Source organism: Brachionichthys hirsutus, chromosome 18 (assembly GCF_040956055.1).
Source record: "Brachionichthys hirsutus isolate HB-005 chromosome 18, CSIRO-AGI_Bhir_v1, whole genome shotgun sequence".
In the NCBI taxonomy this organism is placed as follows: Eukaryota; Metazoa; Chordata; class Actinopteri; order Lophiiformes; family Brachionichthyidae; genus Brachionichthys; species Brachionichthys hirsutus.
Genome location: NC_090914.1, coordinates 5,349,850 through 5,377,320, shown reverse-complemented (window position 1 = coordinate 5,377,320; position 27,471 = coordinate 5,349,850). Strand labels below are relative to the sequence as shown.

The 27,471-nt window shown below is 45.0% G+C and overlaps 1 protein-coding gene across 1 annotated transcript in view; it reads left to right on the top strand.

Annotated features, from left to right (window-relative positions):
- The first annotated feature begins 17,855 nt into the window (after window positions 1-17,855).
- LOC137907721 (G patch domain-containing protein 2-like) overlaps window positions 17,856-27,471 on the top strand; it is a 35,181-nt gene continuing 25,565 nt past the window's right edge. The window contains exons 1-7 of the mRNA XM_068752079.1: window positions 17,856-18,487; window positions 22,208-22,269; window positions 23,142-23,300; window positions 23,395-23,480; window positions 23,574-23,638; window positions 23,800-23,839; window positions 23,929-24,011. Of these exons, the coding sequence (XP_068608180.1) occupies window positions 17,856-18,487; window positions 22,208-22,269; window positions 23,142-23,300; window positions 23,395-23,480; window positions 23,574-23,638; window positions 23,800-23,839; window positions 23,929-24,011 (1,127 nt within the window). The remainder of the gene's footprint in view (window positions 18,488-22,207; window positions 22,270-23,141; window positions 23,301-23,394; window positions 23,481-23,573; window positions 23,639-23,799; window positions 23,840-23,928; window positions 24,012-27,471) is intronic.

Sequence of the window (27,471 nt, the reverse complement as noted above, 5' to 3'; positions counted from 1 at the left end):
AAAGAGTGCAGCGTTGTCTTGCTCTCTTACACTCTTCATCCTTGTTTCTTCATATAAGCTTCATTATCACCAATATTTGTTTGTTTTATTGGTCTGTTTGTCCTCAAAAAGTTAACAAAGCGTTCAAGACAATAGGTGGTATCGTGAAATTTAGAATGTGTGACAGGATTTACTTCGATAAAAGCCCCTAAACTGTTTTCAAATTGTCCAGATTTCATTTATGAGGGCGCACGCTTCAAGTTCCTCATAGCTTTTAACTTAAAATAAGCGTCACAGATAGGAATTCCCTCCCTTGCATTATCAAAAGTCCAAGGTTGCTAATCAGCTAAGCTGAAATCCAGTTGATTGTGTTCAAATGAACATTCCTCATTAAAGCCTACAACCTTATTGTTATCGACTGTGCCATTGACTTTATCTTCCAGGTCTTCGATAGGAGCAACCCCTTCTTCACTATTATCTCAAATGCATTGAACGGAGTTCTTATTGACACCTGGGGGATTAGCATACATTATTCCTTATAATGAATAAGAGGCTGTAAGTTGTGAACAAGACAGCAGTTTGTGTTTGTATGTACGGCCACGGCTTCAACGCGCGCCGGTTACGTGTATCAGCATTCAGTTTTGTCTTTGGTTCATGTGTGCGAATATAAATGCGGGCCTCCGATGTCAGGCCGGGTCCATTAGGGAAACAGCTGTAACATTTGCAGATTGTGATGAGGTTTATTTCCGCAGCACAGGGCGGTCTCATGACATTTGAGGATGCCCAAGCAAAGTCCTCAAGGGCGCGTAATCTATGCATCTAATGGCTCAATCACAAATAGATCCCGACTTTTTTTTTTCCCCATTTGGTGGGCTTTGAATCAACTTCAAGTGCAATACTTCAGGATGAAGCTATCACACGGGACATTTGTGCTCAGAATAATTGTTCGCGGCAGAATACTTGAGTTCGGTGTTCGAATGCACTGAGCGATCTCTCTTTCTCTATCAGACATGCGAACAGACATTTTTTTTTGTTTTTTTTGTTACCACCTCCACAATTGGCTTATTTAGCCAGACTTAATGAATTCTGCCCATATGCCCCGAGCAGCTGCTATATTGCCCCTTCCTCCCGCCCCTGCCGAGCTGCGAAGTGCCCATCCATGTAGAGACAACCTCTAGCTGTCTCTCTGGAGAAGGCTAAGCCTGCCACTCCTCTGCTGGCAGCCGGCCGGTACTGTCTGAGGTGGACCAAGGACTCAGATTAGGGCCCAGTGATCACGGGGTTGCGGCCGCCCTCCAAAGATTGGCCTGAGCGTCGGTGGATCAGAGAGGGGATTAGAGAAAGAGAGAGATTCAGAGATGCTGTTTGGCATGTGTTTGCATCCAGCTTCTCAAAGTGACCCCTCTCTACTGCCTCATCCTGCCACTCCCTTTATTCTCTCCGTGTCTCTTAGTGTGTACAGTAAATCCCGATACTGCGGCGAGGTTTACGGTGACCTCTCGCCATCGAGGTGCAGTGAATTCAATCACATCAAAACAGCCACAGCGTATACATACTGAACAGACAGCCGTGCGCTGCAGCAGAGCTTTGGTTATAGCAGGAGGAGCGAGGAGTCACCCGGAGGTGACACAATTCTGGGGCCACGTTGCTGCTGTGTGTGTGTGTGTGTGTGTGTGTGTGTCCTGCAGATACAGGAGGCCTCACATGGGTGTACGCTGTGATTTGTTTCCGCCTTGATGTTTTTCTATTAAAGTAACGGAGCCATTATTGCTATGAAAATCCACATTGTCCCAACGCATGCTTCTCGACTTCAATATTTCATTCACAATATTATAGAAATGACATGATGTTGGGAATCCCGTGATTTGATGGGATGCAGAAGCTAGGATAAGTACACCAAACCCAAGCTTCAAAGTTTTCTCTTGTAACTTTATTTTTTAAAGTTAGTGTTTAAACCTTCGAGGCCGTGCTGAGCGTCTGAGCAAATAAATTGATGAGGATGGTTTTAATGCGTAATTTATCTGCATTTTTATTGTGTGCCCTGGAAAAGGCTTTTCATGCTGTGGCAGGAAGTCATAGTTTTAATCAAAAGCGGATGAAGGTCCCGTTAAGGTACTGTTTTTTCCTGATCTTTGTCGACAGGCTTGTCTTGATGTATTTTGATATTGGGCGCTAATTGGAAGGATGGAAAAGGGATAATATGCTTCCAGCTCAACTTAATATACTGCAGTGTTGAGAGAAGTTTATGCATCTTATCTAGTCTCAATATCTAACTTCCATACGGCCCAAAAGCAATATGCTGAGGTGTAATTAAAGAAAATGGGAAGATGTGGAGATAGCCGGGGCATAATGTCGGGGCTCCGTAGACACAGAGTGACGGGTGAGGACAGACACGCTAAAGCTCAAGGAATATTAGGCCCGTATCATTCCAGCCGGAGCCGAGAGCCTGTTCCAGGCTCCCTGCTGCTTACGTGGCCATCGCTGCATCAGTCAGGGGCCACGAGGCGGCCACCAAGGGATTATTAGCATCTTAAAAAGCCATGAAAATAAAGACATGACCCCTTTTTAAACCAGGAAGAGGTAATGTTTTACATATTAATTCATGCCACATCTGCCTCAACTATGTCAACTATGTTCAAATGGCTCTTGTGCCCATTGAAAGAAGCCTGAGAAGAGGCATCAGCATTGATTTCCCACAAAGACTTTGCCTTTTTAAGTTTAAAGGAGCAATCCTCGCCACACAACTAAGACAGATCAATATCATGTTTTGATCAAAAGGGGGTTTGGTTTTGAAATAGCTAGATTAAAGAGGTGCTTTATATTTCATTAGGTATTTTTGCACCTTTAAAACCCCGCGTGGGGTAATGAGAGAGGAGGGGGAATTAGTCTACAAAAGAGAAAATGAAAGAGGCATTTTTTAAGACCTGACGTTAGACAGGTTGAAAAGCATTTTAATTTTTGGCGGCGCTATTTGTTCCCCTCTCTTGTTATTTCCTGCTTCCCTCGTATGTTTTAAGTGCAGCTGAGGGTTGAGAGGTGAGATGGGGGGGGGGGGTTCGGAAATGAAATACAGTCCAGCTTCCCATTTGTCACGTATTTTATTATTTCCCTTCTTCACCTCTCAGTCCTATACGTGAGGCCCTTCATTTTTCACATGACTGGTTTTCTTATCATTGCGGGCCCTCGCCGCTGCCCTGCGAGTGACTTAAAGGCAATAAAACACAAAACATTCTGTAAAACATGGATGCCGCTCTGGACTCGGAGGCCCCGCAATGCCTCCGTGGGAAATTATGATAATAACTCAGTGGCGGTCGGAGTGGCCAGGTACGCCCGTGTGGAGCTGGGGCCGATGGGACGGGGTTCACCAATGTCCTCTGAGCGGGGACAGGTCAAGGTGGCTTCTTGCCCCCCCCTCACTGTCATAAACGCTTTCCATTGTGCAGGTTGCAGTACACAGCCAGGTATACAGCAGAACCTTTTTGTCTTGTAGCCAGTGGCAATAAAGCAGGGGCTGATGGGAGAATGGTTGTGTTTGGCCCCTCGGCTGTGGCGAGGTCGCCAAAGAGTTTATCATAGCCATTAGAGGAAAACACCTGAGTCGACACAACTCCGCAACACAACCGCTACTTTGACCTTTGAGTACTTTTAATGTTTCCTCCTTTAGAAGTGAAGATAACTGAGTCTGCTCGGGACGTTTTGGTCTCTGAATTTGTTGCCGGGTGAACCGAGGGGCCGGATGTGCCCCCCCCCCCCCCAGCCCCAGCCAACACCTCTCGACTGTGTGAATGAGAAGGAGCGAGGACAGGAAGAAGGCTGAAGCTCCACCACGGAGGTGCTGAGGGCTGAGATTGCACCTGCTCCGGCCCGGCGGCCTCTCAGCAGGGCCGCACCGGAGTCTCATCCTTCTCCTGGCATCTGTGATGGGGGGGGGGGGGGGGGGGGGGGGAGGGCAGTCCCACCTCCAGCGCTTGCACCACCTCTTCTTTTCTGATAGGAGAAAGACGGGGAAACGGCGAGAGGCTCCATCTGCCGAGGGACTCGCCGCGGTCTCCATGGCCTGCCTGGGGAAGTGGGTTGCTGGTCCTTCACAACGCTGCCGGGGGCGGGGGGGGGGGTCTCACAGTGGTAGACTAGAGTACAGCACATCACACGTCGCATACCAGCTGGCCGAGCTAGTTCCACTGTAAACAGAGACTAGTGACTGCTCGGCACATCCACACCAGCCTCAGCTCGGGGGGAGTCGGGGAACATTAGAGACTCTTGCTGCAAAGTTTTAGCATTTTAACTTCAATAATTTAAAATGAACGACCACCTGTTCTTTTACTTTAACCGTATAACATATTTAATGCATTTTAATTTAGGGTATGTCACAGTGGCCTTCAGTTTTGCGTCTCCAGGCTGAAGCACGTGTGTTGCCATGGTTCTAGTCTCATTCGGTATCTCCGTGCCCTTGCCTCCAAAGCTCTATTTTCTCAAGAATGCTTCCCTTTCAATCAAATTACAATTATTTTTAGCATTGCGACCAGATCATTTCATATACGTCCTGCTATCTCATTTGGCGTTTCACCCCGACGTTGCCGACACATGCATTTGCAGATATAAATATATAAGGATATATATAAATATATCAGATGCAGGATAGGGGTAATGTGACATTGAGTGTTATTCCCCAGTTAGGCAGGACGAGGTAAGGAGGTCACTGGGAGACTCAGCAGCACCAGGCCCCGCTGGCTCACTGGAGTGACTTGACTTCATCTGCAAACTCGTAATAAATATCTCGCCATCATTTATTTTAATTCTCTCCTTTCTTGCTCAAATGGAATGGATTCTTAACCTTGTAGGACAAGGACACCCACATCCCGCCTGCCTCGCCTTAGCTGCTAAATTATTCTCCATTCTTCAGAGGGGATAACAAAAAGGAGTTGTTCAAACTGTCAGCTCCAATGAAAAGCCTGCCTGAAAACATTGTCACCGAACCCCTGGACAAGGAAAAGAAGGGAAGTGGGCACTGAAAGACGGGGTGATGGAAGTGGGGAAGAGGGAAGGGGGTGGAGGGCGAGGGAGTCAGCCGCCTCCAGAGTGATTTATTTGCCAAATCAGGACACAATGAGTCGATTATGAGTCCTCTAATAAGAGAGAGTGTTTGGGGACCCACTAATTGGGCATGATTGAGTTGCAGTCTGGGAGCCTGGCGAAAAGGGAACCTGGTCGGCGGCTGTCATGCAATCATCAGCTAATCAGAGCTTAGAAATTAAAACTGCGTGTTTAGCGTAGAGGACGGGATAATGGCGGGGACCTGCCTGGGCTGCGAGGCTGCCGAAGGACGTTGTCCTGACATGCATTTGTTTATATGTATATTATGCACCTGTGTGTACAAGATTATTGTGTGTGTGTGCGTGCGTGTGGTTTGTCGACTGTGGTTTGCACTGGTTGATGAGGAGAGTGAAGGAGTTGTTGGACCCCATCCCTTGTATCCTTGTGTGTGTGTGTGTGTGTTGTCAATTTTGTGTCTCATGGATTATGGTAAACCCATATGTTTTTGTTTTACATAAAGATACGGAGGCAAACATTCACAATATAATAATATATTAATGAAGTTATTTATACAGAGGAATAAAACAAATAAAGCATTTTATTTAAATGGAAGGGGGGGGGGGGAGGCAAGCAATAAAGCTGAACTGTTATTGGTTCTTGCTGGCTAAATATCGGGAATCACCTATTTGAAAATAAAGTGTAATTTATTTTCTAATTATATGCGAATAAAGTTTCACATCTGTGTACATCTTCTGTAAAGCAAGAGTTCAAAAGAAATGTTTAAGACCTCAGATCTTGGAAATAACACGCTTCTATTTGAGTTGAAGGCCGTGTGCTCGTGACGTCACCAGGGGGCAGTGTTTATCTGCAGTGCCTCCAGAGCGCAAACAGACGACTGATTGACGTCAGAGCTTTCTGCGGATAAAACAGTTTAATAAAAGCAGAATACTGCAACACATTTAAAGCGCTCTGTGTTTGATGTTAGACGGAAACATCAAGACTAAGTCTTTTTATTTATTTATCATGCTGCAGGTATTCTGACGTTTGGACCCGCATCATGGTCATTTCCACTCCACATTTTGAGGCTGTGCAGGAAAGGCTGCAGGCTGAGCCTTTTCCAAAGTTGGGAAACATTTCTGAAAATAATTAATCGTTCTGACCTGTGGGACAAAACCTCTGCTATACACAGAAAATCAGGCTCATTAGACAAATCAAATAGTTTTCTTATATAAAAAATATCAGAGAATGGTGCAGTTTAATTGTTTAATAAAATAAAATATTTTACTGGAAATATTGTTCTCATTCACTTTGAATATATTTGTTTTTAAGTCAAGTGTAGATCGGTCTATATATAAACTTATATTGAGTGAGTTAATGTAATTTACATTATTTTCAGCATGACATTTAACCAATAACTTTAAGGATATCTGTACAATATCCTACTTAAAGATATGGAAATGTATTATTGGATGCTGCTGTTCTTTTGGACTGTATATTTGCAGGACTGCTTGGGTCAGTATACTTCACAGGATTTTGTCTGCCACAAACTCAGTAAGTGTATATGTCCAATAACTGGCGATAATTCTATAAAATAATAAACAATTGAAAATATTTAATACTTTTCTTCTGTTGATTAGTAATGTGTTCTCGGAAGGGGTCAAGCTCACTCCTCAAATAACAACAGATTTTACATCATTTAATTTTCCTCTTAGTTTTCCTCTTTCCTGTCTGAGCCTAGAAAACACACAAAGCATTTCTTTTAGTCGTCCTAAGGCCTTTTCTAATTGTAAATGAGTCTTACGTCTAAAGAGGGCCTCACTATAAAAATCTGAAGTGGATTTAGGCATAAATGGGATTAATTCCCAAAGAATGTCCTTTGCTCTTCCTCCCGTAATTTCATTTGCAGGGTCCACAGGATGAATAGCCAAGCAGGCAGCGATGTGGAACCGGAGGACAGGCCTTGCGGGGCCTGTCCTCCGGTTCCACAGCCTTCAGGTTATGTTACCTTGATAATGTCACAGCTGCAGGAACCACACCGCCCACTGCACAGGACACCAGAAATCCAATTATCTGCCTTATAATGTGTGGGAATTTTACACTCTTATTTCTTAGACTTTGGCTCCAGCTCTGCTGAGGGCAAACCTACCTAAGAAAGATTCCTTGGATTATTTATTTATTTTTCTATTATCCGTGAAGATGTCCACATGGTTTTGTTTTTTTATTTGTCTAAAAATCAATATTATAATAGAGATAGACCCCTAAGGAAACGACTTTTTCTTGACAAAAACAATTTAAATAGCCAAAAATGAGTCTTTTTTTTAATGTTTAAATTAAAGCTTAAATCATTTGAATGTTTAGAATTACTTGTCAACAATAGTTTCATACAGAAAGACAAGCAGGAGCAGCCCCGGGTTTGTCCTGGAGTCAGCCTGGTCTTTGTGATGGCTGTGTGCTTTCAGGTCCCCCACCTGCCCAGACCCCCGACTGTCTTTTGATTTAATTAAAAGGAAGAGGGCGCATCAATTTCAAGCGCGTGGCGGGGAGATGACAGTACACAAATTGAAAGGAAGCATCTCAGTGGAGCGGGGAGGAGGAGGAGGGGGGGGGCGTCCATCATTAACATGGAAGACAATTCTGTGTGCAATGTAACAAGATTAGAGACATTATTATCATTCCGCTGCTCAACCTAAAGCCCTGCCATGGAAGACAAATGTCAAGAAGGCTCTTCAGTCAGGACAGACAGAGGCTTGAGAAAACTAAACACAGTTGTCTTGATATCAGACTTAATAACCTTCCTGCATTGTGTTTTATACTGTTTGCAAAACGTATGCAGATATTTCCTTCAGGAGATTTCATATTTTCTGATACTTAACCCCTGATTATGCATCTCAGGAGTGATTATCCAGCCCTCGTTCCCTTTCTGCTGCATCCAGGGTTTCGGTGATTGGGTTTGCCGTCAGTCCGATCTGAAGGAATGTGAATGGGCTCAGCGCTCGAGGTGGAAGCGTATTAATGAACAGTAAAGACAGATGAGCCCCCCTCTCTTGCCAAGCAGGTTGCCTCAATTGCATTAAGGATGCTGAGGCTGGGGGTAGATATTTGTTTATGCGGCCATTAGTCCGGCCAATGTGATAGTAGACAAAAACAAGTTCCGGACCCCCCCCCCCCCTCCCTCTGAAGCATTAAAACTGTGTGGACAGGCTAATGAGCGATAAACATTTATCAACTGTGTAATATGAAAGTCAAATAGCTGATTTAGTAGACGACATCCTTAATTTGAAGTGGCACCTGAGCTTCTTTGCCGAGTTGCTTTCATTGTTCAGGAAGAAAGCGACATGGGTGTGTGGCACACGCGATCTGTCAGCTGTCATGCTCTGCTTTATGAATGAAAAGCTGTCCTTTTCTTGGATTCTTTTTCATCAGAGTGAATAGCCGTTTTTCGGTCTGCCAGGTGATGATGGGCACCACGGGACACACACACACACACACACACACCAGGGGCCCTTCTGCAACAGGCTACACAAACAGACATAAGTGTGAAGTGCTGAGGAAATGTTATCAATCAACACCATAACAGCAAAAAGGAGCTGCTAGCGTTTGTGCAGAGACCCTCTCATACTGATCCATATAAAAGGTCGTGTGATGTATTAGAGCAGATGAGCAGGGGGGGGGCGCTCTGACACATGACGGACAGCTCATTCGACAGCCTCGGGAAAGTGTGCAGGGACGTTTCAATCTGATCTAATGCCGCAGAAGGAATGAAATTGTCGTGCCGGATAATGCTTTCAAGTTACATCCCTTTCAGAACAACATGGGCAGGATGGGATAAATATGATGTGGATCACCCCCCCACCCGGTCAGGAGGGTACGGGGTGCCTACGGACCAGACGCCGCAATCGACTCTCAGACGAGACCTCCTGACCTGTAACTCTCCCCTCAATCCACTTCTGTCTGGAGAATCAAGTTTCTAAAGGAAAAAAAAAAAACAAGAAACTGAGACCTGCCTCAAAGCCATATCTGTGGGTAAACAAATATTTTTTTTGTGTGTCATGCATTACCAATCAGCTGTCTCGTGGAGCTTTCCAAACAGGTAATCGCTGTCATTCAATCGCTCCACTGCAGGCGCTGGCTGCCTCTGGAATGCGATAGCCACAAAACAGACATTAATATTAAGTATAAGGGAGATCAGTTATCCTCACTCGGTATAGTGTAGACTCACACATGTACGGTTAGCATATAAAAAAAGAGCAGTTATGACAATGAGCCCTGCTTGACTTGTAAAAAATATTTCCACGCACTCGTCTCAGAGGTCACAAAACGCTTCTTAATTACACAAGAAATGTAAAATTATTTTACCAGAAAACTATTTAAGCTCAGGAGGTTCAAACCACCCAATGAGTTTCCCCTCAATGATCAATCATCGAGGGCTAATTAGCCATTTTACAGCTTCTAAAAAACCCTCGGTCCTTTTCATTACGCCACATTGTCCCTCCGTTCTGGCCTTTTCTCTTTTGAACTTTTGAAAGTTATTATAAACTTATGCTTTGTTATGGAATAAAGCCTCCGTTTCAGGCTTCCTCCTCCTCCTCTGTCCAGTGTGTGTTTTAGTCGCTGAATGAGGTCAGCATTTGGCCGTGAGCATTGAGTGTCAGCTATTTTTTTTCCATTGAAGCAGACTGTACTCGGGTGTTTAGCTCTTTGAGAGGCCTGGCGGCTTCTCGGCAGCCCCGATTACCAAAGAACCTGATCCAAAAACAATCAAGCCGCCGTCTGCCGCGTCTAAACTCACCTTCCCTAAACCCATCGCACGAGCGTCTCCTCCCTTTGCTTCCTGTGGCGAGCCTCTCCTCTCCTTTTACCTCTCCCCCCCCCCCCCCCCCCTCCTTCCTCCTTCCGCCTCCACAAGGCGGCCACGTTTCTCTGACTAATTCTACGGAAGCCCTGCGAATGTTCAGTCTTGTCTAAGAAGTGATTGTTAAAATTGATGGCAATCCGACTTCGTACAGCTTGCGAGGCCGCGCTGGCATAAGTCATAATTATGTGATGACACTGTAAGACGGCAGCGTCCGTGTCAGGCCCCTTCTCCCGGGCAAGTTCAATGATATAATTATCCCAGTAAGAGGTGAAATTTATTACATGTTTGGATGAACCTTAGCTCCATTTCCTTAACTATCACTGTCTCTCCTGATCCCTCTTTCCTCCCTCCATTAGCCCATTAGCAGTTATGTGATACGATATGCTGATGGGGCAGTGGACAGAGAAAGTGGGTAAATTAAGCCCGACGACTGTTATGTGTGCTCTTATAAGGTGCCGATGAAGGACACTGTGAGGCTGAAGAGAACAGCACAGCACCGGTGGGGGGGGGGGGGGGGGGGGGGCATGCCGCTACAACAGACCTGATGGCACAGTAATGTGAGCTCGGCTGAGTTTGTGATTTAAAAGAAGAAAAAGAAACTACCTCTGACCTTCTTCGTTTTGATCCGAGACGGCGTGTCGTGTTCATTTGCATTCATCAAGGACTCGTCTCTGTCCTGCAGCTCGCTGTTTTCAGCCCGCGGAAGTGTGGAAAGCAACACTGTACAGCAAACACAGGTCAGGCGAGCGCACGTGTCAAATTTAACCCTTCAGATCGCTCAATTTGTCCTCAGTTAAGCCGTAATAGAAGGCGGCGCGCCGAGGTTGACAGCGTGTCTCCCGCCGGGCCCTTGAGCCTCCATTGTGTGTGACTGTTGCGCTCCACCAGAGTGTCTCACCAAGCATGACTGTGTGTTATTCACACTGACGACTTCCACTGTTCACTGTCACCTCTCATCGGGAGGGGATGGAAGCCCGTGGCGAGGGCGGAGCGTGCAGCCGGGCGCTTCACATGGACAACTACAGCGTGAGGCCCGGCTCTCTCAGATGTGGCGCGTTTCCTGACGCGTCCTTCCAGGCGGTGGCGGATGCCTGTCGGAGTGTGTGTGTGTGTGTGTGTGCGTGGTCGTGTTTGGGGAGGGATGGGTGTGATGGGTGTTTGATGTGTCGTGAAGACTCCGGCGTTCAGCACTCAGCAGAGTCCAGGTTGTCCCAGCAGGCCTGCAGAGAGTGACACTTCCTCCGTCTCGTCCTGTCGAGAGCCCCGACAGTGGAGACCCGGTGCCAAGCCTCAGCCCTGTTCCTCATCAGCAGAACCCAACCGACAACCCGCAGCAGGCAGGCAGGCAGGCAGGCGGGAGGAGGGGGCTCAGTTATCTGTGTCGCCCCCCCCCCCCCAATCACCTGCAACCCTTCCCACTGATGCGTCTCTGGCCCTTTTCCAGAGAGAACAAAAATCAGGTCTCTCTTGGCTCCCTGATTGTTTTTGTTCCTCTGAGCAGACAAATAGTGTGTGGACAAAAGAAAATGCCGGAGCTCATCTGATCTCACTGCCCAAAGGAGAGGCCTGACCTGAAGGGCTAGTGATTGGAAAATTACAGTAGTCCTCCAGCCCCGTCTCAGCCAGGCTGCTTTTATTTATGTTTTCTGCCAAATACCATCAGGTGAATGGCGAATTATGAACATCAACTACATATCCATCAATTCTGTGGAGTGATTGGCTTTCAATGGCCTTAATTTAGACCCCAAGCGTGTGTGTGGTGATTCTAATCAAGTCATTATAATACATGTGGCTTGCAGAGCCATTTATGCCGGCAGGCGACATCTTTGAAGGGCAGATGAACCATCGAGTGACGCCGGTTTCCACGCTGCGAGACATTTCTGAATTAATAAATGCACGCTCAGAGGACTGGTCAGCAAAACCGGGCATGAGACGAACCCGCGAAAGCTGCCTGTCCCTGCACACAAGTGGCTCTCTGATAAGTGATTACAATTGGGCAGGAAAGGAGGAGTAAAACAAGAGCTTCGTCAGCACGGACCCTCCAGATCTGAGGTCAATTTCTACCCCTGATTGTGCGTTTATTTTATTTTTTGTGGCTGTAGAGGAAGTGAGTTGGTTTGAATGTGTCAAGTCCATCCTTTTGTTTTACCCTACAGCCTTCGTGTCTTTTATCCTTCCCTGCCTGCCACATTTTCCCCTCCCCTCATCCCTATCCTTTCCCCTTTTCCATGCCTCGGCCTGGCCCTCTGCCTGCTCTTTCGCTCGCCACGCGTGTTCGCAAATCACTTCTTCCCGTGTCAGCAGGTAAATTGTTTTGTCCCCCCCCATTCCCTGCTTTCATTACCTTGTGTAAATTAAGCGATATGTCGTCCACCGGTGCGCGCCAGAGCACTCACCGAGCCAACGGCAAAAATCATGAGATTTGGCATAATAAATGAAGACAAACTAGCAGTAGCAGTGCTCCTCCCTGCGCGGGCTCGCCTTCACTATTCGCTTAACTTGCCGGAGAAAATGACTTAACCCTGACCTGTGTATTTCGTCCCATATTCACTCCGGATAAAAGCCTTTTTACAGCGCACAACAATTTATATTCCAGCAAAGAGGCTGCTTTTCTCTGTCAGTTTTCCAATCTCACCTCCTGAACACACGTCATTAAGCTTGTCTTGCCTTCCTGTATTTGTCCATCAGTCCTTCTTTTTACATAAAATCTGGCAGCATTATTCTGGGATTTGATGGCACCCACTCATTTTTACCCCCCCCCCCCTTGGAATGTTTGATTGGAAGAAATATAGCTGGGCCAGGCCTGTCGGCTCTTCTCTGTGGAATCATGCACTTGATGAAATAGTGTTCCCCCAGCAAGAATAATAAAAACAGACTTGTGCATTACAGGAGGCTCTCAATCTGCCAGCTGGGCTGAACCGAGCAAAAAAAAAAGCCACCTTTCTCATGACAGATTTTTATAGCTATCCCAGCAGATAAATGGAATCGGGTGACCAGGCCGGGGAAGGCCACTCTGCAGCTGAGCTTTAGATGCATGGCTGGACAGCAGCACGAGACGAGGCGTGAACAAAGACAAAGGTGCCGTCAGAGAGAGACGCTTTCCTGCTGTTCACAGAGAAACGTCTCAGGATTTGTGTCTCCTGCTGGAGAACACAGCACTCACAGATAAGTCCAAACAAAAATGCATCCTTGTTAGTAATTGTTCCCCCCCTGCAGATGGTGGTAGTGACAGAGAGGGAAGTTAAAGTCCCGGGTCACACTGCTCCAGCACCATTTAAAATGAACTGGATAAGATGGGCGGGCGAGTTCACATGTCCTCAGGTTGATAGGCGTTCACTTTGACAGTGTCAGCATTACTAATATCAAACTCTCTCGCGTGTAAAAGGTCAGACCCACTGCATGAAGCCTGTCTTTTATCGTCACAGGAGGAGAGCCTTTGATGTTTTACACGGAGCCACAGAAGAACATTTTAGACAAAGAACATTTTAAAAGAAACCACAGTGGTACATATATATATATATGTATATATTAATTTTCCATTTAAGTAAATCATATTTCTTTCTAACAACTAGAAAAAATGGAAATGATAAATTTCAGATTCATGTCATTTCAATCACGAAAAAGCCTCGATGATGTGTCCTCTTTAAGAAACAAAATCTTTCACAATCAAGGCCAAAATCACCAGCAGAGAGTCATTAGTAGATGTGGTAACTCAGCTAGTAATGCATTGTGAAACTTCATGAAACCAAACAATGTTTCATAATAAAATAAGGATTTAAAACGACGTAGAAAAGTTAAACCGTGGATTTAGATGTCTGGGCAGATAATCAGCGCTAAATGGAGCTTGTTTCCACCCAACAGGCTCTTATTAATCAGCCAGACTAAGCAGGCCAATCAATCTACAGTACTTCTAGTGATTTCCATGCTCGGCCTGCGGGGCCATGGATAGTTTGCTGCCCCTCCGCCTCCTCCTCCTCTGCTCAGCATGAAGCTATATGGAGGTCAACATGGTTGGTGAGGGATGAGCACAAAACGGACACTGTTGTAATTCTGTGAGCGCAGAGATTTAAAGATGCCTCATGCACACATTTAACACTGATGATCTGTCTCGGTAAAACAAGCACAAACCATAAAGAACATGACACAAGAATGAATTCTGTCAACTTTTACACACATACACACACACTCACACACAATCACTTATTTTTAACAGGTGTTTGTTTTCTCTAAGATATCTGCTGAGATGTATTCCTTGGATTTACTGCTGCGCCCAGATCATTAGGCATCTCCGATCGGAGCCTCTTTTTTTATTTTTTAAAAGTGATTGTATATATTTATATCCAATACAAGCCAATACCGTCTCTGGCAAAGATCATTTAAATTTTAAAATACCGACAGCTCCAGTGTTGTGTGAGATGAGATTTGATAGTGCAGCCACTCCACTCTAAAAAGACCAGGGAAAAGAATGATGCAAACAAAGAAAAAAAAACTTGAACATCCACTCCCATTTTTTACTGTACGAAAGTTTCACAAGGTCGTTCGGAGAGTCATGTTAATACAATACCCGAATACAAATTTGTTTCCCTGTTCTACAAGTCACGCAGCCCGGAGTCTTTAAGCGATCATTATTACCATACAAATAGACAGATCTATTTAACAACCCTCTTTTTATCGCAAAACACTCATTCTTTAGTGTTGCTCCCTGAAAGGCACTGGAAAGCGTCTCCCCCTCCTTTCTTTCTTTCTTTTTTTTTTTTCCTGCAAGGAAATCGTCTTTGGGTTGATAAAGGCTCAGAGCAATAGAAGAAGCAAGGCTGACATCTTCTTAAGAGATGATAGGAGAGCCAAACCAAATAGGATGGAGCAGTCACTCTTTTCACAGATAGGTAGCTCATTTCTGGTGGCTGAGAGTTTGCATCCCTAGTGGCGTTCTGCCTGGGAAAGATAGCTCACTCGGACTTCATCATTATTTCATTCCCGGCCGACTCTTTTCACATTTTTTTACTTTAATGAGTTGCCCATTTTCCCCACAAATGTCGATGGGGATTGTGGAATTCAGATTTAGAGACACATGTTTAATCACAAACGTTTTTCATTTGCTGAGGAGATGCAAAAATCAATTATTTCAGTTAGACAATGCTGATTGGAATGAATGGAAATGGCAGCATTTTGAAAAAGAGGGCTCCCCTCGAGGTAAGATGTGTGATCTGACTTAAGAAGCAGTTTGCAAGCATTAAAACCATGCAAATGATTTGTATAAGATGTTAACATAAACATAATTATGAAAATCATATATTTATAGGCCAGTTCTTTATATAACAGAGCTACATGTTAAACACACGACCATTTTAAACCTTTAAAAAAAATCACAAGAGATGGGGGTTCATCTTCAATATAACTTCCCGAAAAGTTGCAATAACTTGTCCCATACGCTACTTAACAATCAAGCAAGAGCTAAGTCTGGAACTTTCTGAAGAACACTTTGTTATCATACTCCCCCCCCCCCCCCCCCGCCCATTCTTTGCAAATAATTTTAAAGAATTATTTATAAAAATTAACTTTTCTTGCAAAGGGCTAATTGAAAAGAAGAATTACATGAAAGATAAAACACTTTATCACCAGTGAAAGACTATACAATGTGCGTTGAGAAATTGGGAAGATGGCTGAAACAATGAATATTAAGTACCTAAGAATCTAAAGCTTCTGACTAAATTGAAACTGTGCATCCTGAGGGGGTAAGGTTTCCAAATTGCTAATTACTGCCTCTGAAAGGGGGCTGTTTCTGATATGTTTGCTTGTGAAAGGCTGTCGCGTAATGAAGCAGTGTTTCAAGTTTTTTTTCTTTTAAACATTCCCACTCTCCAGCTTTCAGGACTCTCTCTGGACTTCCCTCCCAGGCCAGAACAATGATGGGCCCAGGAGCCCAGCTTCCCCACAGGCCCCGGCGAGAGTAGGCCGGGGGCTGAGTACTGAGGGAGCCGTTCAGCATGCTGAAATATGGAGGCGACAGATAAGGTGGCAGCAGCACAGTGAGGCCCTTTCCCAAGGGCCCAGGGGGACATTTTCAGCTATTAAGACGAAGATGAGAGAGATTAAATGGCTTTTGTACTCATTTTCACAGAATTTCTTTTTTTATTATTTGGGCAGCTTTCATCTGAGAGATGAAAGAAATGGTGAATTACTTTTTTTTTCTTCATTCAGCAACACGCTAGGTTTGAGAGACAATTCTTCATTATTATAGTTGTCACATGTCATAAAAAAAACTTATGAATGCACTATTGCTTTAAATTATATGAAGGTATTGGAATCACTGTAATCTACAACTAATCATTAGTTGGTGAAATTACCAGAATGTTATATACATGTATTGAGGTTATATAAATTATATTCTGTTTGTTTTCCATATAAACTCTCACGAGGTTCTGTTATTTGGCTATTTTGAAGGTACAGTCTGTAGTTAATGGACTGCATCATTTACACATAGATGGGACCAGAGGTATTGCGTAAGTAACAGCCCGATCTATTCTATTCTATTCTATTCTATTCTATTCTATTGTTTCATAGCGGAAGTTTTATTCTATTCTATTCTATTATATTCCATTCTATTCCATGATATTGTTCCATAGCGGAAGTTCTATTCTATTATATTCTGTTGTTCCATATCGGAAGTTCTATTCTATTCTATTCTATTCTATTCTATTCTATTCTATTCTATTCTATTCTATTCCATTCTATTGTTCCATAGCGGAAGTTTTATTCTATTCTATTCTATTCTATTGTTCCATAGTGGAGGTTCTATTATATTATATTCTATTCTATTCTATTGTTCCGTGGCGGAAGTTCTATTCTATTCTATTCTATTCTATTCTATTCTATTGTTCCCCAGCGGAAGTCCAGCGGGTTGTTTTTCAGCAACGTCACGACGAAGCGGAAAGACCTGATTGGCTGAGGAGCAAGGGCGGAAGTGCGTTTAGCATCTCAGCTGTGCTGAAAACAAAACAAGACGAGCAGCGGACGGTGAGTGCTCGAAACACAGCGGGCTGCTAAATAACGATGTCCGTGAGCGTGCATTACGCAGCTCCGGTGCTCCGGCTGCTAAACGCGGCGCTTCGCCCGCAGTGACCGGAAGGAGACGCCGTCCTTGTCTGCTAATGGACTCACGTGTGGATTGTTATGTAACGCAGCCTGCCACTATTGTTCAGCTGCGCCGATGCTGCAGCGCGTCATCGTCGCGTTTTCTTTAGCTGCTAAAAAAAATACGCTTTGAGCCTTTTGTAGCTTCTTCAAAAACAAATATGAATGAATTGTTACGCAATCGAACAAGACGAGGATGCAAATTCGACAGTAGGAGCGATTCAGTTTTACGCTGCTGGAATTGGAATATGTTTTGTTTGTAAACACCAGAGCAGCCATTCCTTAGGTCTGAAGATTATAACCAGCAGACAGCGGGCCATATGTACGCAGTAATTACATGCACTTTAGAAAGATATGCAAAATACTAGGAAAAATCACATTTAAGCCAATTTATTACAACCGGATGAGGTTTTTCTTAGCAAATCCATTATATTACATATTCGACAAATCAAGATGCATGCTGTATTCCCCATGTAAATACACATGTAAATACACATGTAAATCAATACTACTGTCAGGCACACCTACTGAGTGATCCAGCAACTCACTATGGCCTAATATCCCTAGAAATAATTATGTTGTTATTGTGTTATATGGTAAAATGTCTAAGGTAAAATATGTCCTGTCAGGTATTTCTTATTTATTTATTTTCTTTTATTTATTTACATGCTAAGAAAATGCTCAAGATAAGCTGCTTCACAGTAGCAAATTCTGTGATGCTTAAGACCCTAATTTATTATATTAAAATATAGAGGAGAGAAAGTTCATACGCAGGATGTTCTTTTCTGAGAGCCAGTATTTAGTGCTCATCAAGTTCATTCTGTTGCCTCTTTTGCATTTACCTTCTAGCACCATGATGGACGAGCTGGTGCAGGACATGGTGTCTGCCCTGGAGCAGGCCTCCGAGCAAAGTAAGATGGGGGAGCTGTGGGAGGAAATGGTCTTAAGCCCTCTGCATCAGCGCCGGCAGATCCGTCGTCGCAGAGGTCGAAAGCGCTATCGAGAATCATCCCTCTTTCAGCTGGACCATCGACGATGCTGGATCGAGGCCTCGGAGTCGAGCTTGGACGAGACTAAAGAACACAGAGAGAACCCTTCTTCAACCTTCAGTGCCTCCTTGGCCAACTGTAGTGACTCTGACGATATGGCCTCAACCTACCGGTGGCGCTCTGTCATGAGGCAGCCGTCCTGGCCAGAGTCTCCCTCCTATACTAACAATAATCAAGGGCGACCTATCAGGAGACGGAGGAAAGCCAAACACATGACCTCTGACATCACGGTGAGATTGCAGCAGAATTTAAAGGTCTCTGGCGTGGATGGGAAACGGAGACACAGGACGCACCTTCCAGGATCAAAGAAGGGATCTGGAGGTTGGATGGGAGCAGAAAGACAGACTGACGGAGCCAGACTGATGGGGAAGGAGTGCTGGAAGAGGAAGATGGCCAAGGACCACAGAGACGGTGCAGAAGAGAACATGTCTGAGGGGTACAGTTATACAGTTATTGTTGAAGTCATTCTGTTTCAGCGCTAAGCCCAATGGAAATTCATTTCGGTTTAGTTTTGGTGAGAACTAATCAGTTCCATTCGTTAAAAGCCTGCATTTAGTGCAGCGCACAGCAACAAGCCAAACGTTAACCCTGCTATTGTTTGAAGAGTCAGGATTAAACCCACAGAGAAGAGGAAGTTCAAAACTCTAAAAGCCCCTTTTACCCTTTAAAAGGAAACTTACTGAGGCAGTTAAACCCGTAACATAAAAGTCACGCTCATAACTACTATCAGACAGAAGCAATTAAGCAAGGCGACATTTAAGATGATCTATGCTGCCTGTCTTCCTCGAGTCACTTGTCAATATTCAGCATGTCCTCAACTAAACTAAAAAAGTATCACAATCACACCCCTTCACTTTATAGTATTGAGTTGACATTAAAAATGAATGATTGAGTCTTTTCATCCTCATCGCCTATATCTGAAATGATCACCAGGGAGAGATCTTTGATAGTTATGCCTCCGGGCATCAGCCAGCTCATTATATCCTTTTGAGAAATATTGTCACAAGTAAATAAGTGACTTGGCGCAGTATTGATTTGCTGCGAATGAATTCTTGTTTTTGGATCGGTAATTAAAGCTGCATTGTCCTGCGATGCACCATCAGCAGCGAGGGTGACATTATAGGCTAAATTGATCACACAAAAAAGATCATTCTTGCAATAATAAGCTGCCTTTATCTAAAAGTTATTTTCTTTTGAAATTAATTTCTTAGTTTGGGGTTGTGTTGGAGCAAAACAAACCAAGTTCCTCATGCCAAAGTTAGTACCTTTGAATGTCTTTATTTCCCACACCAGGCCAAAAGCCAAATATGTTACCTTTCAATCATCAGACAATTATATTAAAAAACTGTTTTAATGTAATTTAGTTTTCGCAATTTAAGGGTCACCATATTTTATGAATATTTAAATTCAGCAACCAATGTAGCATGTAGTATATACTACGTAGAGTTGGACAGTGTAGTATTACCTCAAATGGAACCTAGCCAAGAGGTTTCCGTTCTCAATGCCTTGACATGCTCACCGTGCACTTCCTTTTGAAAAGAAGACATTTGAGGAAATGGGTGGTGGGACGGACGGAGGGCTTTACATCTTCTGGTTTAATTTGTGCTGACCTCCCTGGCCCCTAAATGGTACTTGTTTTCTTACTTTATGGAAAAATCAATAGCCGTTCTGACAGAAAACAGCTCCGGAGAAGAAATAAATGGGAACGCCACGGCCCGCTGTCAATCATTTCTCACTTACACAACGCCATCGGTGTTGATTGCTGCTCGGTAGAACTGCCACACAGAACCGAGGGCTGAACGATCTAACGATCAATCCGCGGCAGAGAGAAAGGATCGACAAACGGCAGCGGTGATGTTGACAATCGTACAAGAGCAATATTTATACTCCGGGTGTGTGCAGCCCATTTGGTGTTGGATATGGATGCCATTGTTACATTTTTTTTTGAAGAACTCAAATTTTGTTAGTCTTGATTCATTCCATTAACCTTTTATTTATAAAAAAAAAAAAGGTCTTTCTTCAAGGTCACTCATGTACATACTGAGCAGAGGGTTGCCTCAAGCCACCCAAGTGCAAGGGGACCAGATGCTCAGTTGGGCTCCACATCCTTGATTAGACGTAGCCCAGCCTGCTGGCAGTGAGGCCACCTGGATCCCAGTCTGGCCCAGCAAGCAGGCCTCACCTGTGGGTAGACGCCGTCCCGGGCCCCGGCCTCCGTCTCCAGCTATACGCGCTGCTACTGGTGACGCTGACGCTAACGCTGACGCTAACGCTGACCCTTCCACCAGAGGCCATTGCGTATGGATTTTCTGAGACACAGGCTTCATTGTGTTTCAATTCATATTTTGAAAACTCCACGAGGAGTTTTGCAGGGAAGCGGCGCAGCATTTGCTGAAGTTAATTTTCACAAATCTCTGAGACTAATCCAATTACTGCAGCTCAGGGATGGTGGGATAACCTTATAATCAGACACCCATGCAAGAGGGCATGGATTTGGGTTGAGGCAGCTTGTTTGAAGAGCCCACAGATCCATTGTTATCAGCACTTTGCCCCCCCCTTCGTCTGCCTTTTCTTTATTCCCCCCTGCAGAATAAGCCCAGGCTCAATAAATGCCGGCTAGCCTGTAATCTCTGTGCAAACTGGTCTGCTTCTCCCAGGAGCTGTGGATTATATTCTAATGATTAGTGCTCATCTGGATACTGTGTTTTGCTCCACCTCCTTGGCTCACAAAGACAATACCACCATGAGTTCAGCTCTTTAATACTGGAATGCAGTATTGCCCTTGCCTTTGTTTTGCCATTGGCATCTGGTATTTTTTTTAAATGTAATTAACATTTACTTATTTTTATAGCACCTAATCTACAAAGGACTATCTTATTTCTGACTGGGGGGGGGGGGGGCGCTATTATGTGTGCGAGTCAAAGTTTTTCTTAAATGTCAACTTTCCCCGGCAAAGGTCACTGCTTAAGAAAGCGTGGGTGTTTCTTTTGGTCCCAAGAAAAATGAGGGCCTCAATTATTTATGCCATTAATTAGACGGTACTTAATGGGAGCAGCCTCTCATCGGCCCTGTGCAGCTTCAAGCGACATCACATTACAGGTTTAATACCGATAAATACTTAATGGCTGTCTCTAATTAATTGTCTATAGATGTGACTCTTTTTTAAGTGTTGCACAAAATCCGCCTAGGAACAAAGGTTCAACTTTCTTTTACACCGTACTCTTGGAAAAAAATGTGGAGTAGTGATAGTCATAGAAATTACTATGACTGTGTCCTCTGCTCATGTTGGAGCATTGTGTACTCCAGATGTGTCCAGAGGTGGAATGCCAGAGCGCAGAGGTCTTAGGGATCAGTATCCGGAGAGAGCTGATGGGTGGGACTGGCTTATAAATAGATGAACTTGATAAAAGATGGCAATGTGACCGGGTTTTGTATTTTGTTTTTTTACACCCCCCCCCCCCCCCCATGACCTTGAAGTATCTGAAGGTCCCAGTTCAAGGTGGTTGAGGTGTGAAAAGGGCAGCGACCACCCAGGGTGCTGTGGGGTAGCACAGGTGGGCACAGAGGGTGTGGAGGCAGGGTAACAAGGGTTGCCCTGGGGGGGGGTTACAGCGGAGCTCCAATGGGCAGTCAGCGGCAGCCCACGCAGCAGATGTTGGCCAGTCGCTCTGTGGAGGCGGATCGTCTGTGGGTCCCTCTGTGAGTGGGGGGGCATCCAGAGGGAGGGGCGGGCAGGGGAACGTGTTTCGCTCTCCTGTCATCCTGCACAACGCAGGCCAGATTAGATTGGAGCTGACAGCGGAGGATATTCAATTAGATTGTGCATGTCACTCAGAGGCTTCGGTCAGAGCTCCTCCCCGTGCCTTTGTGTTTGCTCCGGAGAGCAGAGCACGCTGTCTTTCTGTGTCATTTCCATTTACGTTGACCTCCAGCTCCGTACTTCTTCATTATTTTGCTTATTGAACGCAACAGGTTAAATATTGACATTACAAGGCCATGTACATTTATTTGATGCACATTGTCCACTTTTCAGATTCTATAACTTTGGGTGACCCGAAGAACCCATAAGGTTTTGAGATGACAAATCAATGTGATTGTTCTTAAAGAAGCGGGTCAGCAGTGGTCGTTCACATCTGCTGTTCTTTCATTCATGCAGGGAAACCAGCAGCACCTGCAGCAGTGACCCCGGCCTCTTCACCAATGATGAGGGGAGACAAGGTATGGAAATAAGAACAGCAGCATATGGGGGGAACCTTTGAATGCAGCTCCTGTAATTGTGACTACGAACAGCTGAAGCACTCCTGATCGTGCAAAGACACGCGAGGAGCTGTCAGATTTGGATAATAACCTGCCCGACTCTGAGGGAATGCTGAGGCCAGAGAGGGAGGTTTCGATACAATGGGCTGGTTGCTGGGCGCCCAGGCGACTCTAATAAGATGTTGTCATGTCGTGTTAATGAGCGCTGAAGCCTTTGCTAATCTCATTAGCTGTGGTGGGGCCAGGCGGCCCCTGATTTAACAGTTGTCACTACACCTTGACTGTGAGAGGCATGGTTCCTGCGTGGTCGTCGCTGACTGACAGGTCTGAGGAGAGCCTGCTGTCGGGGTGTTCTCTGGTCGCCTGTAGTGTGTAGTCAAAGGAGACATTATTGATGCATGCAGGGATCAGTCGAAGTTGATCGGACCACCAAAAATACAGCGGCTCAGCTTCTACCAAACCATACGAGTAAAATAATCGTGTGTGCGTGTTAATGAGATTTTTTTCAAAGTGCTCGTATAGCATCACGTGCTCTGTAGCTGACCCATTTGACTGTAATAGGTTGACCAATTAATGCTTATTGGCGGATCTCAACTGCCAACAATGGTGGATGATATCTGACCTCTACTCTGACCTCATGTTGTAGCGTCGGTATGAAAGGCAAATCTGAGATGCACTGATTCAAAGTGTTAAATAGTTGTTGGAAATCACAGATCTTTTCATGTCCTCCACAGGAAGAAAAAAGACCATCCAGATGGTTGAAAGTTCAAAAGCCAGCACCTGTGATGTTATTGGAAGATTTAGAATGACTTGTGCTGTTTCCCTGTGTGCAGGCGACGATGAGCAGAGTGACTGGTTCTTCGACGGGGACTGCGGAGTTGGAACGGGCGTGGCCAGCCTGCTGCCTGACTGGGACTCTGACAAACAGCTTTCCCTGGAGGGCAAACATCCGCCACCCACCTTCCTGCAACCGGCACGGCCCTCTCACAGAGGTAGAGATGGTGTCTGCTCCAGGCACGCATTTCTGTTGACACCTGCCATGTTTGCAAGAGAGGAAAATAAATCTTATTATTTGCACCGTTGCAGGGTACCAGTATCGTTCACGTCTGAAACAAGTGCCGGGCTCTGCTGCCTGTTGCATCCGAAAGGATAGAAGGAGGCTTCCCAGGAAGGTGAAGGCAAACCAGCCTCTTCCGCCCCAGGAGGAATCAGTCAAATTAAAGGGTCCTTGTTTCTGACTCCTGATCTTCATTTATGTTCCACAGGGACACCACATACCAATGTTTGTTGAACGACTGAGACACTTCTCCCACGATCTTTGCCAGAGAGAGTAAGACATGTTGTTTAACGTGACAGTAAAACCTTCAGCAAGAGACGGTTTCATCGACGTGATTTAATGGTCCCTTTTTGAAGTATTTTGCTAACCAAAAAACAAAAAGATATCCAGCCAGCCTTGTCATCTGTAACTACATCCTGATTATCTCCTCTTAGCTTCTGGCTGCCGGCTGTTGGAAAGCGAGACCGAGGCCAGGTATGCTACAGCTCAGGTTTCCTCTGTTTGATGCCGCTCTGCTCAGATCTCAGTGGTGAAACGGTAACATGTAACTTTTATTTTTCAAGTGGAACTCATTGTGCCCGCTACCAGTGTGTCTGGCGTCCGAGAGCTCCCATCTCAGATGTTCCTCCTCTGTCTGCAGAAACAGGTAGTCATCACCATCAACATGTGATCACGCTGTAAAAAGTGTGTGTGTGTGTGCGCATTTGATTAGCTATACAGGGGCCGTTATAGCCCCTGCTTTATGAATGACCGATTTCAATTCATTTTCGTACTTCATGTTACAAATCAGAGGAGGATTACATCTTTACTGAATACATAATGTAGCACTGATATTTGGAATAATAATAAAGCATCTTTGTCTCGATTATAATTTTTTTCCCTTTTCGTTTGGCCCCATTGATACCGTAGGAACACAAACGCAAACCGGACTGTAGATGTGAAAGACTCACTCTAAGTGAGCAGGAACGCTTCATTACAATAGTTTTCAAGGTCAGCGTTCCCAAATAGTGAAACAGTACGTGTTGACATAGTTGCAATGCAGATTCAAATCCTGCCATTTCTGGGACAGCACAAAAAAAAGCTTTATCCTAAAGATGTTTGTCAAAGCATCCCATCGCTCCCAGTCATTGCTGGAACTGTTGGATCTGCTGGGGAACTGTTGAGGAGCCGCTTTGCCCCTTGGCCCTGAGACTGTGGGACTCCTCGTTGTATTGTTTCCATTCTGTGTATTTATGGTGCATTCTTAATTTTGTTTCACACATGCACTCTTTTTCCTCCCTCTCTCTTGGGTTATTTCACAGAGCGCTCCAGCGCTCCTTGATGACGGGCAAAAACACGACTGCTATGAAAAGCCCCCCGACTTCTTAGGGCTTTCTTTTCTAAACTGGCCCCTTTCTTCTCCACCTGAAAGGTTCTTTCAGATTCCAGTTTGAGGCATTGTGAATACTAATTTCTCTCTATTAAAAAGCCCTCATATCCCTGCCATGCTCTCATTTGAATGGCGGACTCAGGGGAGACCTCTTAATTCCTTTATAGTAGGATTCAAGACCCTTCACTTCAAAAAGTATAAATCATACTCCCAAATGAACGAGGGAGAGGGGGAGGTTGACGAGAGGGGCTTCTGATGTGTCCCGTCGGACGGCACAAGCTGAATCTATTTCCCCAAGCTGCTCAAATCCTCTCCGGCGAGACGGCTATGCTGTGTCACCCGACCCCACTCACACACACATCCACACCCATTTGCGTCCCTTAAAACAAACATTCAGATGCAAACAAACAACAACAGACAACGGCGGCTCCCGCGTTTGACTTTACAAATCTTCTTTACTGCTCATTCCTGCACCTAAACAAACTTTTCAATGTCCACTCTTTCGTTCCCGTTGCTATATTTTCATTCATTTCACACACGTGATCGATTCCTTTTTCTTTCTCTCCAAACACCCTTGAGCCGTAAAGTGTTTTCCCTGCGGCCGGAGCGTAAGGCATTAATCTTGCAGAGCAGCCGGGTTGAAATGATACTGTATTTATAAAAGCTGTCATCTCCTGTTTGCCACGATTTGACGCCAACAATCAGAGATCTGATGCTAAGTGATATCGGCTGTGTGAGGCTGCACGCTGTTTATCCTTGTATTGGCGTGTCTATAGGCGCAGTGCTTTGTGGGATTTGGCTGTAATGCGCGGGGCTCCCGGCCACGTTAGAATGCGTAACCGCCTCCCAGCTGAGCCGGGCAGGAGCGGCTTTTATCTCTTGACTTATTTATTTCTAAATGACACTTGCGCTGGGAGATAAATCATAGTCTTACGCCACTCCCTTCCCAGTTTTCTTTTTAATTGTGCGATCTCAGTGTCAGCAGTTAGTATATTGGTGTGAGTGGCCTATTGATTATTGATTTGGAGCTATCGATTATGGTCCCTGGGGAACCTAATCCTTTCTGATTCATTTGAATACCTCTATTAATCTTGAGATCCTGCGCTCACCTGAAGCGCCGTGTACGCTAATGAAAATAGATGGCCATTTTTTAAACGCAGCTCCTCACTACTCTTTTGATTTATTATTTTTAATTGATATATTTGCTTTTGGTATGTGTGCACCAAAATTACAATTGACCCCATGTCAGCGCTGTGCATTTAAAAGCGCCTCTCATGACCTGGAGAAGCTGTTCTGGAGACGCCTTTCCTCGACGTCCTTGCGCCTTTGACAAAATTTAGCTGTTACTGTCGGTTGTCGTTACATGCCACTTGCTTTTCATTCCTCATTGTCTCTAAATCAATATTTGTTTACTAATCAGTTTCTGACTGTAGATTTAGGGATGAACCAACTGGCCAACATCTGCCCTGCTGTTAAACCTGACGAAGTGACAGATGTTAAATAATAAAAGCAGTGCAACTTCATTCAGTTTTACAAGAAGCCGCACAACATGCTTATAAAGCCTCTGGCTCCTGCTCTGAGATGAACGCTGGTGTTTTGCCTTGGCTAATGATCCAGCTGATAGCATTCTCATGTTTGATTAGCGTTGTGCTGAGTGTCTCCGTTGACTCCGGAGCAGCTCTGCCTCTCAGCGCTCAGCAGCAGGGGAGAACCCTCGCCTCCCGATAGGGACAGGGGCCCTTGGGCCTCTGATGAGGGAGGAGATGGAGGGATGGACCTCCACGCATTAAGACCAAATGCATCAGGTGATTACTTTTCATACCGCGGGCGTGCCTCGTGAAATGATGCGACGTTTAAACGCGGATCGATTTTGGAATTAAAAAGTTAGTTTGCAAAGATTTACTGTGGGGAGTTCGATGCCTGAGCTCTTTATCAGGGGCGCAAATGGCTGGTTATATGCCGTCCGACAGAGGTACGATTGAGAGATCGATAGGCGCGTGATTTACTAACTGGAGTACAGGTAATCAATACGTATAAAAGTAAATGAAATATGCATTACTGGCATTTTATTAGAGAGGGTTAGCAGGGAGAGAATAACGGTCAGGCCATTTATTTTTATATCTATTGATTATACAACATAGAGACTTTGCTCAGAGCAGGCCCTGCCCAGCTCTCGACACCCCAACCCTGCACACCCTTCATGTGATTTATGGGCGCCGAGGTCATGGAACATGCTGCCTGTTAAAAAGGCTGCATGTGCCTTATTGTAGCGTGTGCTCGTTAGAGTCCTGAGCCTCTTGCAGCCTGCAGCCCAAGATGATAACAAGCAGCTTCGTTCTGAGGGAACTTCTGTTGTAATATAATCGGGTAGGAATTCATCATGTCTTCCTGAAGCTCCTTCATGTGCTCACTTCCCCTCCTTCTCCCATGCTCAAACATCCACAACGCACCCCCACATCGGCTGCTCCCGCCCCGAGGGATGGAATGGCCATTGATCTTAACTTTACATCTGTGAAGTCATGTTGCAAAATATGCGCTGTGCCACCAAATGTAAGCTGCAGTGTTTGCAAAGCAAAATTGCTGCTTGGTTTTATTGGCTTTTGTGAAATGATTGCATTTCTCCAGGTTGATGTAAAGGGTGGGCGAGAGCTGCATGATCATAATGAAGAGTAATGATTGCACCCTCTGTCTGTGTCTCCTGCAGTCAGACTAGCTGTACTCCAGGACTGGTCTGCAC